General features: G+C 38.8%; 1 protein-coding gene across 4 annotated transcripts in view; it reads right to left on the reverse strand.

The window, feature by feature from the left end:
• Positions 1–262: 262 nt before the first annotated feature.
• Positions 263–14,316, reverse strand: part of LOC131430642 (protein tiptop) — a 1,048,630-nt gene continuing 1,034,576 nt past the window's right edge. For all 4 annotated transcript variants that reach the window (XM_058595758.1, XM_058595757.1, XM_058595760.1 and 1 more), the window contains one exon: positions 263–7,219. In XM_058595758.1, the coding sequence (XP_058451741.1) occupies positions 3,862–7,219 (3,358 nt within the window). In that variant the 3' untranslated portion in view covers positions 263–3,861. The remainder of the gene's footprint in view (positions 7,220–14,316) is intronic.

The raw sequence follows: 14,316 nt of genomic DNA on the forward strand, positions 1-14,316 counted from the left end.
AGACTCGAACATATGGAAACTGGCTTGCATGACCAGTGATACAAATCAAATAAACGTGAATACCGGTTTTTTTCACTATCAAGACTCATACTTATCCTTGAGAACTACTGTTACTACTTTTGATAGTTAAGCAGGGGGGAAATTTCTCAACATTTTACTCATTAGTTCCTGCCTCTAAGCCAGACTCAGGTATCGAAGTAAAAAAAAACAAGTGTCATTTGAAATTTTTAACATATACATATTTTTATTTTGAGCTGTCGTTTTTTAAAATTTTTAAAAATTGCATTTAAATAATAATTGATTTTTATATCTCGTATAATATATATTTATATCTATATTTATAGATTTTTTTTTACTTTCATTTTTTCGCCGCTTCTGTGCCGCGCATTCCAGAATGTATGCCTGCCGCGGTCGGTATGAAATTTGTCGCAAGTGCAGATTTGCGTAAGAAAAACGCACCGTAATTCAGAAACGAAATATATTTTCAACTAATTAGTGTCCCGAATTCTATCGTTCAATGTCCCGCTCTGGCTGAAGTCACCGATAGGGTCGTTTGTAAATCGAACTTCGGGAAACCAATCGCAGCAAATTCTACTGGGTCAGCTCTACTTGAGAAGTTGGTCAAACAAAAGTGTGTGTGTGTGTCGTCTGATGTTGCGTTTTTTCAAACAATATGTTGTTGTTTTCTGCCTACTAGTCGATATTTCTATAAATACAATGGTTTATTTACTTCTCACATTTTTTTTAATATTTACTCATAGACTTATTGATTTTGTGTTTGTCTGTAGAATGCTGTAACTTCTATTTTCTGTTCGACTTAGATAAGGTGTTTCGAATGTGTGTGTGTGTGTTTTTTTCACTTTACTGAGAGCGAGAAGAGAAAATTTCGACCACGTTTTCATTTATTGCTAGTTCTGTTTTATAGCAATGCTCAGATCTGTTTGCTCCAATTTGACATTTCATGTTTTTGAATTGCGTGTTTACGTATACTTTTTTTTAGTACTTGTAGTTTCAATCACCCCCTCGTTTTCGTATCAATGATTCGGTTTTTGGAGTATACCATTGTAATGTAATTCAAACTTCTCTCAACTGTTTCAATTCACGTATACGACTTTCACTTTTAACTTACTCTCGTATAGTTTGACTGTTCATAGTCTCAAATGTTGTTTAGGTTTATAATACTTTGTAGCTCATTATTTTAATTATTATTTTTTGCAAGTAGAAGTTTTTTTTTATTTTCAATAAATACGATTTTGCGTTTTCACTTTGTTACATAATATTATTGTTGTATCCTACGTTCATTAATTTAGTTACTAAAACTTATGAATTTCTAGGTTGTGTTCAATTTTTAATGAAAGGTATACCTCTTAGTTCGTATGTTTTATTTTCACTACTATTTAGGTAGCTGGAAATTGTTCAACTCTTAATTCTCGCATGCTAATCGTGCTTAGTTTTGACGGTAGCGAATATATACAGAATTGTTTTGCAGGCTACAGATGACAATAAAATTTCTGATTAACAGATCGAAACAGAAATAAAGACCGGCTCTCGCATTTACGTTCGGTTCAAACATGGTTGACTATGTACAGAAATCACATTGGTTTTACGCTTACAGTTAGTGAAATAATGGAAAAATAAAAACAATAAACAGAGAAATAAACTTTAAATAAATGCAAATCTGGGAGCACTGGGAGTGGTACTGCCTGATCACTCGGTTCAGCAGACTGTGTAACCTTTGAAAGTAGATATTTTTTTCTCGGAAATAATCTTTATAGCGATATTTTTGATTTTTGTTGTTGTGTAGCATATATTATGCAAGAGAAATTGCTCTCATTGCTATATTAGTATACTGAGTTTTGGCACGCAAATCTGTGTATGTTCTCTGTGGGTACTATTTTCGTGGCTCTGAACGAAATACCGGATGTCTTTTGTTCATTTGTTTGTTGTTTTGCACCGTATACCAAAAGTTACAATTTCGTATATTTTCGTGTTTTTTTTTGTAATAATGTTCTTTCGTCATTGATCCAAAAATGTTTTAATACTTATGCGACTTTGCTTGAGTGTAAATTACGTATACCAAATTTCAGTTTCAAATTGGATAATTTTTACGTTTCGTCATTGCTCGTTTGACTTATGATTCTTTAGTTGCGTCATTTTCCAATCGCTTTGACTACTTAAGAGGGAAATATAAAGTATTTGTTTATTTGTTCTCGTATGATGTGAGTGACTCGTATAGCAGATTACTTTTTTTTCGTTATTTGATTTTTTTTCCACATTTTACTTAACACAATTTTGACTTGTTGAATGAACTCATTCAGAATGATGCCTGTACAACATATGCAATATATAGTTTTATAGGTTAATTTTATCGAAAAAGTTACATTTTATGCTTGTTTTTTGTATACCGAATTTACAGTTTTTCACATTTTTGTTTCATTTTCTCATCAGTGATGTGCCAAAAGAGAATTTTTGTTCTTTTCGTAACCGACAAAAGGTGGAAACTAAACACTGCTCACATGTCACTGGCAACATGGCTTCGTTAGAGTCAGGGATATTTTACAACAATTTACACTGCCCAGATAGTTGCATTATCTGGGAACCTAATACTTCCTTTATCGAGATATGTGGATCACACGTTGCTGGTTAAGCAATTCATGCGAAGTGGAGCGAGTTTGTGTGATCGAACTTTTTTTCATCGGTGAATTCGTAAGCGAAACAAGGAAAGAAAAACGAGCCGATTTTAGATGTCGTAGTTATAAAACATTTCTATGTCATTCCACTCTTCATTAGGAATCGGCAATTATTCTGCTTTGCCGGGCAAGGGCAACAAAATTCGAGCAAAAGCAGTTCAACCACCCACCAGGAACGATAATCAATTATCGCATCTGGAAAGGAGTAAGTTCGCGAAGGGAAAATACCGTGCACAGACCGCGAAGTAGCTCATAAAACCTGCTTTCGTTCCATCTTTCAAAGCCCCGTCAAACTCCATTTTGTTTTATACTTCGTAGCAGCGGAACAGCCTTTCGATGGCTCTCTGTCTGCCTGTACGCGTTACCCTTTCCATCCAGTGCACCACACATCAACTCAATGGCACAGCCTGCTCTTTATATTCCGCTGACGCTGGGTTTATTTTCTTGATTGATTTCTTCTCTGTCCTCCTTCTCAAAAGAGCAACAACATGAAAAAAAAAAAACTGCACTTCCACTTAACTCACACTATGCTGCCCACACGATTGCTTTGCTCTACTTCACATTCGCGCGCGCGGATGTGTGTGTGCTGGTTTTGCTGATGTGAAGTGCGGCGTAGTGATGTGTTTGTTTCCCTCACACTTCGGTTCGTTTGATGTGTATATAAAAGACATAAAAGCGAGTGATTTAAAAGAAGCGGAAAGAAGAGATTCACCAACACATCTAAAGGTACCGCCACATCCACTGGGAACGTAAAGTGGTACATATTGAATGGAAAAAAAACCTGCTCCCGTCGGCTTTGCCGCTTCTGTGTTGTTTGTTGATCGTCATACCCTTCCTAACTTCTGTTTTCTCGGTCTTCGCTTTGCCGTCTACGCTCTTTCAAGTGGTTATTGAACGCAGCTCGCACCAGAAATGGATACACACATAAATACGTTATTTACTGCCACGGTTTATGTTTCTCTCTCTCTATCTCTCGCTCTTTTCCATCGTTTCTTCCTTGTTTTGCTTACTCTCCCGTACGGTTCCGCACAAACTCGCCCTCGCTCTGTATCGGTCTGTCCATCATCATTCCGACAATTCAGCGCATTATTTACATATTGAACAACAGAGAAGAAAATAAACCTACCAAGTTCGAGCGCGTCAGATGAAAAAAAAAATTTACTTAGGAATGTCAGACGTACTTGGACGACAACTGCTTAGCCAGTTCGGTGTACTTGAGAAACTTGGAGTGCGGACTTTCGTCGAATGCCGCCGGAGATTGCGCCGGGGGTGGGCTTTTGGGTTGCCCATTTCCGCCGCCACTGTTGCTGCAGCCACCACCCATCGAATGAACGGGAGTGCTGCCACCATCCATGCGATTTGCACTGTCGCGGTTACTAGCTCCGACTGCACCCCCACTTCCGGTTGATTTTGGCGAATGGGGCGACCCTGGTTTCATCGGTTGACCCTTGGGATCGGGTATAATCTCATCGTTGACGAAGTGAGCCTTTGACAGATGGTGTCGATAGGCACCCTTGGAGGTGAATGTTGTGTCACAATAGGCACACTTGATCACCGATTCGTCCGACATCACAGCATCGTTGCATGCCCAGCTGAACGCTAGAATCGCTCCCGGTGCTGTTCTGCTCGCCTGATTGTTGGTAGTCGCCGAGAGCAGTGTGTTGGTGGTGTTACCTCTGCCACTGGGAGATGTTTCGGTTTTATCGCACAGTTTCTGCAATGCCGCTAACGGATGAGCATTGGTTTTCTTGCCTGATCCACCTGATTCCGCATTACCCGCACTACCAGCTCCTGTCAGGCTATCAAACATCGATGACAGAGCACCAAGACTGCTGCTAACACTGCCACCTTTCTTGCTACCTCCATCGGCAACTCCTGGCGTAGAACGTGATGCAATGGAATGATGATCACTGATTGGACTAGCTGCTGGACTCAAAGGAACACTTGCCGTGGACATCCGTGGGCTTGGAGCAGGACTGGACGCCACACTACTCCGTCGTCTAAGCTCCTTCTCTGCGTCAGCCAATTCTTCGTTCGACTTGCTCGGTGGACGCATCGGACCGTCCTCGTCGTCGTCATCAAGTTCTTTTTTGATTTTAATTTTCGGTGGTTCATGCTTATCGCCTTCGTCCTCATCGTCGCTGTGCATCTCTCGCTTGATGTTCACGGACTGTTCATCACTGATGTTGTGGTCGTCCATGAACTGCTTCTCTGGAGTTCCCCGCGGTGTCGAGTGACCCGGAGTGTCGTACTTTTTCTCTGGCGTCAGTGAGTCGACACGGCTCGAGCCACGTTCCGAGATGGAACTAGACTCGCTACCGCTCCTCTCCCTACGACCGAACTGTGACACGTAATGCTGCTGATGGTAGCTCCGTAGCAAGTTCATTGTCTGAGGATCTACCAGTGGTTTGGTGTAGTCTACACTCTCATCGATTCCCAGTCGCTTCAGAATGCTCGATCCGAGAGGAGTTGTGCTCTGGCTTGGGTTGCCAAAATTCGTGCTTGGATGGCGCGTGCGTGTGTCAAAGCTTTTCTCTATGAGCTGCTCGATTGCATTCAGAACCGAAGGGGATGAGCTTTTCTCGCCATCTTTCTTGGCAGATAACGGAGAGGACAGATCCGCCGGCATCGGTGACTTTTGCAGTGATAGCGGAGATGACAAATCTTCTCCTCCGACGGACTTCCGGCCATCTCGGCTTAACGATGTCACCGGACTGATCGAATCCGGTGGAATAATCGTGTTGGACAGGAGGGCATTTTTAAGTTTTTCACGCTGCTGTTGCGCTTGCAGTATCGCCGTTCCACCGATGCATTGTCTGATATGATCCACGAACATCGTGGTTTCGATCTTTTCGTTACACTTTTCACAGGTAATTTTGCCTGCACCGAGATCACGGATTGGTTTATTGGATGCATTGCTACCGGGATTTTCACCGTTTTTGAAATCGTGCTGAGCACGTTCCATTTCCAAAAGTTTCCTAACCGGAAGTGATTTCTTCCGCTTTTCGCGAGTCTGTCGACGTCTTCCTCCACTTTCGGTGATTGATCGCATAATGTGCTCCTTGTAATGGGCATTCTTGACCATGTGATTGCTGAGTTCCTTCAGCGAAGAGAAAGCTTGGTCACACACTTTACACGTGAGAACTGCACTGACGTGGCTATTGGTTTGTGCAGCAGGATTGTTCGGAGCACCTGATACATTCGAAGCATTGCCACTTGGGCCCGGTGGACCACCGGGTTTATCACCATCGGATGATTTCCACGATATGATTTGTTCCTGTGAGATAATGTTGGTGTAATGTTGGGTTTGCTGCATATGAGATGTCATTTCTGCTAGTGTCCGGAAGCTCTGACCGCACCACATACACTTCAGGATCTGGCGGGTTTGCTCAGCTCCCTTTCCTAGCCAAACGTCCTGACCGCGCACGAGTTTTCGGGGAAGTGGCATAGTTTCCTTGATCAACAGATTCAGCTCACTGGGAGACGGTTTGTTGGAAGCATTACTAGCGGTGTTTTGGTTGGACGAATTCGGTGGTTGCGACTGGATCTGCTGTTGAGGCATCCCAGTGCCGGGAGGAACATTAACTCCGCAGTGTTTAGTCTCCTTCATGTGGGTGGTCATGGCGGCCAGCGATGGGAAGCTTTGCTTACACCAGACACACTTCAGGACATCCTTGGCCGAGTCGGCTCCTTTGTTGAGCCAATGTGATTGCCATGCGCTGTGACGACCACCGCCTGCGGTGGCAGCACCTCCAGCGGCGTTATTGTTCTGAGGTCGATAGATTTCTTCTCCCCCGAGGCGACTCAGTTCAGTCATCTTTTCCAGTGCTTTTGCAGCTTCATTGTTAACACCTTTGTGTTTGCCATTCCAATCCGTATGATTGTTTTTCGGCGAAAGACTAGCAGCTGCCACGGCGGCGGCGAAGTACGGAAGTTGAGGTGTCACGGGAGAACTCCACGGACTGACGATTGCCGGTTTGTAGTCCATCGTTCGAGGTGCCTTCCGCGGTGGTGGCGAATGGGAGTCATCGCCCGTTCGCTTTCGATTGCTGACTGATAGATCCAGCGGGCTGTTGTCACCGGACTTGGCGCTCAAATTGACGGCATTCCCGTCCTCGCAATCACTGGCGCCGTCGTCGTCGGCCGTTCCGCTGTCGGTGCGCGTTTTGCTAAAATCCAGCGCAGCATCGTCGCTTTCGTCCGTGGGGGACGCCAGAGGAGGTAGAATAGGTGGAGACCCATTGCGGGCGGCTGCCAGTCCGGCCAGCGGTGAACCGAGCAGCAGTCGGTTCTGTTGGGCCGCAACGGCGGCCACATTCAGATAGGCGGCCATTGCGGCTGAATGCTGAGGCAGGAGGGCGGCGGCGGCTGCTGGTGGCAAGGTGGGCGGCAGCGTGATCGAAACCGGACTCATGTTTGGGCCCGAGTTGTGACCGTCCCGGTCCCCCTCGGACCGTATCGATTCGTCCGAGGGGCAACGTCCACCGCCGGATGACTCCCTCGATTGGCATCTAGGGCTGGCCATTTCACTGCAAAAGAAAAGAGAACAGAACGAAGGCTCGTTAGTTAAAAGTTTGGTCTATGTTTTGCAGTGGTGTTGCAAAGTTTGTATCTTGTATAAAGGGTTATGGTAAAAATTGTCATTTCATTAATAGAGTTATCATAATCATTTGGCGGATTATTCAACTTCCAATTGATTGCTACAAAATTGGATATAATTTTATTTTCTTTAGCTGTAAGAAGCAAGCTCATAGAGAAATTAGTATGACAAATGTGCAGTACTGTTTTTATAGCGACTATAAATTTCATGTCGAATGCACCAATTCTCATTTTACCTTTTGAAACAAAACAAACAAAGATATAGGACTTTAATTAATGGTTTTAGTATATGAAATTGATTTTACCGTTTCCCTGCCAAAACTAGGAATTATCCCCAAATAACCAGGAAAATGTGCCACTTGTTCGAATTAGTTCGTATTCCGTTTCCGCACTGAAATATGGGTAAATGTTATGCCTTAGTCATGAGTCCTGAGGTTAACTAAATCTGTGACGAAATATAAAACAAGATTATGTTCAATAAAGATAAGAACATTTTTGTTCGAAAATCTGTCAAAGCCAACAGTGCAGTATTGAAGAACGGTTTATATGATAAGGGTTTCCCTCAATTACTCTACAATTACCATTCGGTATCAAAAGTTATTTGTTCTTGTGATAATGAACATTTATTTGATTTGTTTTAATATAGAAATCACGTTGAAAAAATACATGTCGAATTTTGTGAAGACCAGATTCTAGGACAGAATTGGTACATTTTAGAAAAACGCGTGAATTTCTCAATAAATTCAAAAAATTGCCCATCTGGCAAGCTCTTCGTTTCTGTGGCTGAAAGAGTCGCCTATTTGCGATATCAAAATTTGTACCGCTAAAACCTACTTCCGCGAAGTAGGCGGTAGCGGTGAAACAGCTCAATTCCTGTGCCTTTGTAAGTTGTCACTTTTACGTATTCTCTAAAGACTCTGACTCGGAAGAAATAACAAAATCGTCATAAAACTATTCTGAGCTCAACTCAATTGAGCAGTATTGTGGAACTGGCAAGTGAATCTTTGAATGGACACGTGTCAGTATCAAATATGACAATTCAATGCTGCAAATCTGTTCAATTTGTGACGAAGAGTATGCAGCCTCCGCGTTACTTCATTATAATTTTTCTGGCTGTATCGAACTCAACTAATCCCCCTGAAGTGGGCATTGTGAGCTCATTGGTCCGGATATGGGACAGTGAATGGATCCGTAAATTTTTATCATGACAATTTTCGTCCATTGGTCAGACAGTCCGGTCTTAGCACAATCCGACTACCACTTGTTTCGATCATTACCGAATGCTTTAGTCAGAATATGATTCACTTCAGTTGAAGCAATCGAAAAATTGGAATGATTTGTTGTTAGGTTAGAAATGTAGATTGATGGGAAAATAGGATTTAAAATGGTCAAAAACTATTTCTAGAATCGATCATTCGTAAAATTGATTGGAAATACTTCAGCGCGACACTATGGTTGGTTGAGAGTCTAGAAGTTAATATAAATTACCTAACTTTGATTGGAGTACCGAAGAAGGTTGGAGAGTACAAAATACACAAAATAAGGATTGCAAACACTTGAAATAATCGATTTAATGTTTTGATTTCACGACAAATTCTTCTGCTAGTGTTTATCTAGACTTTTGAGAGAATTTATTAATTTAACAGAAAATAGGAGTTGGTACTCTCAAAACCTAATATCGAATAAATTTCCCAAGTAATTCAAATCTTAACAAATTCGTAAGAGAGTAAAGTCTAAAAATGTTATATAAACTACTAAATTTATCATTAGTGCAAAAAAAAACAGTTCCATTTCGAGGTTATAAGTACGATCTCTAACAATTAGAAAAGTTTATCAAAAAATTACACAGAGGTATTTTTCTACCGCGTAACTCTGAAAACCCGCGCAAAAAAACACCTAATCTCGGAAATGCGCGTAAAAAACCGCGTAACTTCGGAAACCCGCGTAAAAACCCGAAAACTATGGAAATTGTTTCAAAAAGTATTGAAACATCGACAAAAATATGTTTGGAAAATAAAATCGACTGTAAGACTTTTCGAAATTGAAAAACATTTTTTAATGCCAAATGTCTGAATCGTCGAGATCTAGTGTCATTAAAAAAAAAATGACAAACATCGACTCTTTGAGAATAAGAAAAATTTGAAGATTTCCGAAATCGAAAATTTTTTTTTTGTCATATGTTTTAGAAATGCGTGAAACGTCAAGATCTGGTGTAAATAAAAAAAATGTTTTTTTTTTTCAAATAAAAATCGATAATTTTCCAAGTGTTAGAGAGTTGACGTAAAAAAATTCCGGATAACAATAAATTTCGCCGGTTATTGTATTTCAAAGACAAAAAAAAACCCGCAATAGTTTGAAAATTCGCGAAAAAAAAATTGCGTAGCTTCGGAAATCAGCGTAAAAAAGTCGCGTAGAATAAAGTCGCATAAAAACCGCATTGAAAAAAAACCTCAGTGTGCATCAATGGTATAAAAGGAATAGATGAGAATATACACAACTATTCCAAGTGAACATCGTGAAAGAGTACAAATGTACAAAAATTGAATACAAAAAGGTAATACAACAGAATATAACAAAATATTATAAAATACAAAAATAATTAGAAATGAGGAAAAAAATAAACAAATCGAATGAAAATGGTTCTGAACAAGATATCCAAAATCAAGTAAAACTACTATTAAAACGCAATTTATCTGAACTGCTTTTCAACTTATGAATTGATGAGTACTTATGTGACTCAGCCAGTAAATTGATGCATTTTAAGATAGAATTGTCGATCATCGGATTAAGTCTTGCTTTTCCGATCTTTTTCTTCTCGATGCAGCTTTTAATTTTGCAGCCACTAAAGTCATGTAAAATTGTGTTACATCTAACAGATTTGTTTTTCTTTGTTGTTGTCTTTCTTTATACTTTATTTTTTGTTGTTGTCTTTATTTATAAAGGGTGATTTTTTAAGAGCTTGAGAACTTTTTTAAACAATAAAACGCATAAAATTTGCTAAATCTCATCGGTTCTTTATTTTAAACGTTAGATTGGTACATGACATTTACTTTTTGAAGATAATTTCATTTAAATGTTGACCGCGGCTGCGTCTTAGGTGGTCCATTCGGAAAGTCCAATTTTGGGCAACTTTTTCGAGCATTTCGGCCGGAATAGCCCGAATTTCTTCGGAAATGTTGTCTTCCAAAGCTGGAATAGTTACTGGCTTATTTCTGTAGACTTTAGACTTGACGTAGCCCCACAAAAAATAGTCTAAAGGCGTCAAATCGCATGATCTTGGTGGCCAACTTACCGGTCCATTTCTTGAGATGAATTGTTCTCCGAAGTTTTCCCTCAAAATGGCCATAGAATCGCGAGCTGTGTGGCATGTAGCGCCATCTTGTTGAAACCACATGTCAACCAAGTTCAGTTCTTCCATTTTTGGCAACAAAAAGTTTGTTAGCATCGAACGATAGCGATCGCCATTCACTGTAACGTTGCGTCCAACAGCATCTTTGAAAAAATACGGTCCAATGATTCCACAAGCGTACAAACCACACCAAACAGTGCATTTTTCGGGATGCATGGGCAGTTCTTGAACGGCTTCTGGTTGCTCTTCACTCCAAATGCGGCAATTTTGCTTATTTACGTAGCCATTCAACCAGAAATGAGCCTCATCGCTGAACAAAATTTGTCGATAAAAAAGCGGATTTTCCGAATGGACCACCTAAGACGCAGCCGCGGTCAACATTTAAATGAAATTATCTTCAAAAAGTAAATGTCATGTACCAATCTAACGTTTAAAATAAAGAACCGATGAGATTTTGCAAATTTTATGCGTTTTATTGTTTAAAAAAGTTCTCAAGCTCTTAAAAAATCACCCTTTACGATTAAAAATTGTTCCACCTTTTGAAAAGAGCTTGGACTTTGACAAAAGTTGTAATTGTCTTCTGCGCATGATATGAATCTGTTTCTTAAGTTTTATTCGTAGACATCGTTGTCTCACGGAGCTATGGATTTAGACATAGTGCCAATTTTTTTTTAACTAGAGCAGGATCATTTCGCCGAAAGTCTTCTCGTCGGATGGATCATTTCGTCGAATCGTATAAGTATCTAAAAATTGGTTTTGTCGTATCGTAAGAGTACACTCTTGCTATCCGAACTTTCTACGGGTCGTACGAATTTTACTTATCCAAAGAAACTGCAATTAGGTATACCGAAAAAAAAACCTGTTTTAATCCACCTAGTGGTGTAATGATGCCTTATTCATATCAATCATACTATCATATATAATACTGTGGTATTCTTCAAAATAGTTTTCTTCGATTCTTAAAAGAATAATCGAAATCAGTTTGTTTGACCGTCTACTGATAAAAACTATCGATTGGAGAAGATTTGAGGTCGATTTAGAAAACTTTTCACGGTTTTTCGTCCCTTTCAGTGATGGTAAAAAAATTTAACACACTTTACATTATATTTCCGGATCCGGGAGTCGGTTTCGCATGAGTATGGGACCACAGGACCTTTCATTTGAATCTAAGTTTGTGAAATTCGGTCGCGCCATCTATGAGAAAAGTTATAAAACATATTTTCATTTTTCTGCACATTTTACCCCATAACTCCGGAACCGGAAGTCGGATCCAAATAATATTCAGGAATTTTTTTTTTGGGACCACAAGACCTTTCATTTGAATCTAAGTTTGTGGAAATCGGTTCAGCCATCTCTGAGAAAAGTTAGTGCACTTATTTTGACAATTTTTTGCACATTTTACCCCATAATTCGTTTCCTCCAATTTTAAAGTCTCGTTTAGTAATCCAGCAACCAGTAATGGTAATCTATAAGGGCTCTCAATACTCGGTATTCAATACCTTTTCATGAGATGCACGCAAAAATATATTGGAAGCTAAGTTATATCTAATTAGTAGAGACTACATTAATTGTTGAGGCAATTTCAACTATAATTAGGGTTATGTAAATTTGGTTAATGCTCTCGTGGTCCGGTTACTTCTTGTTTATTTTTTGACAACACGAAACATTAAAATGAATTCATAATGTTGTAGAATTTAGTTAATAGGAACTTTGCTGGTTCCGTGAATTCGCGATAGTCTCCATTGCAACAATTTAACCATTCGAGAATTGATATCGAGTGCAACAAAATCAAGGGCCACTAGGGTAAGGGCTCCCTAATTCATCTCATTTGTAAGGACGTTACCTTAAAAACCTGATTCAGCCACCAAAATCACTACGATTTTTTCATATTTATGCTTAATTCGCCTTGCTTCACATTGGGAATTGATTCACATTCCTTGGAAATAAAAATAATAATTAAAAAATCAGCTAAAAGCACTTCTGATATGTTTTGTGCTCCTAATTTCATCTCAATGGGTTTGTATTCATCCTATCGTTGGTCCTTTATTCATCCCATAAATTAGCAATGGCGACAGCAATCAAAACCAAAATATTGCACTATTACACTCTCAGGTTCAAATGTCAGAATTTTCGTTAAAAAGGGCCTAATGCCAACTATGACACAACACACGAAATTTTAACAAACAGTTGAGAATTATTTCGACGTTTAAAATGTTTTTAATCGTTTTTATTACCTTTCGTTTCAAATTTAAAATTTTACTCTGCAGTGATTTTGAAGAACTTAAAAAAAACAAAAAAGAATTGTTACTATTTAGGCATTAGCCCTTCTTAAAACAAAATGCAGAATCAGAGATGCCATTCATACAGATTTATCTGTATTGTATAGATTTTTGCGTTTGCTTTCGTTAAATCAGATTACAGATTTTCTAAATTTAATACAGATTTGTAAAGGTTCATAAAAAGTGAGAAGTAAAACGTAAGACTTTTCTCTCTGAGTATCTGTTAGTATTTGATTGCAGTACTTCTTTAAAAGTTTATTAATCAACGGACAAATTACATGTTAAAACGGAAATCGGAAAGAATTTATATTAGAATTTAAAACCAATTTGAATTTGATTTGAATTTGAATTCGATTCATTTTATTAGTGAAAACAGATAGAGCAGATACATATTTTCTATGAAAATATCTAGCATCTCTGTGCACAGCCGATGAAACACACACATTTAACAGTGTTATGGTGACGTATAGCGGAAAGAAACCAGTGCTACTAGATTTGCCACAGTGGTTATTTGATTAGTATTTAACACGCTCTATTTGGTAATATTAGAATCCGAAACAGTTTTATTTATATATAAATATCAATGATATAATTGAACTAATTTCACGGATACGAAAAAATACTTGTTGATGATAATTTAAAGAAGAAAAAATATTTTTTTTTTATTTAACATTATGAGAAAACTTGGCAACCTTGCGATACGAAAAGAGATGAAAACAAAGCGCAATCATGTGAATTAAGTGCAAATTTTCATCTCATATTTTTCATTGCGCTTATTGCTTATCAGGTAATTTCAGAAGTCTTTAATCATTGAATAAAAAAGTGGAAAGTGAACATTACTAACTATAAAGTCATCTAACATTGAATAGTTGTGTAATTATGTGAAATAGTGATTATGTTTTGAGACGAATGGATTAGTAAATATACAGAAACATGATGAATTGTAAAACTTCAGACGAAAGTGGTTCCTAAATCAAAAAGTGAGTTTATTTTAAATGAAAAAAGCGATCGTTGAAGGTTTCTTAACTATTTTTTTCAATTGGAAAATGTGGCAAAACCTAGAATAAATGTTTTAAAACGTTCCACAGTTTTGTTCAGGTAGGTTTAAAGATATGATTAATGTTCAAAGTTATGAGGTGAAGGAATGCGATGGAAATTGGAGCTGAGCTGAAATAGGGAGCCCTTACCCTATATAAGGACTGGAATCGAACACTATCTTTTGTGTAGAACTTTTTATTGGATGAGTAAAAATTGATGCCTTTTGGGAAAATCTAGTTTAGAGTGCAATGTTCACATGTACAAAATTTCGTTACAATCTGTCAAACAGTTATCGAGATGCCTTCCAAGCAAGAAGTGATTCAGTGCATGTTAAAAATTCAAATCAGTGTCACAGGGGAAA

This window comes from Malaya genurostris, chromosome 2 (assembly GCF_030247185.1).
Source record: "Malaya genurostris strain Urasoe2022 chromosome 2, Malgen_1.1, whole genome shotgun sequence".
Lineage (NCBI taxonomy): Eukaryota > Metazoa > Arthropoda > Insecta > Diptera > Culicidae > Malaya > Malaya genurostris.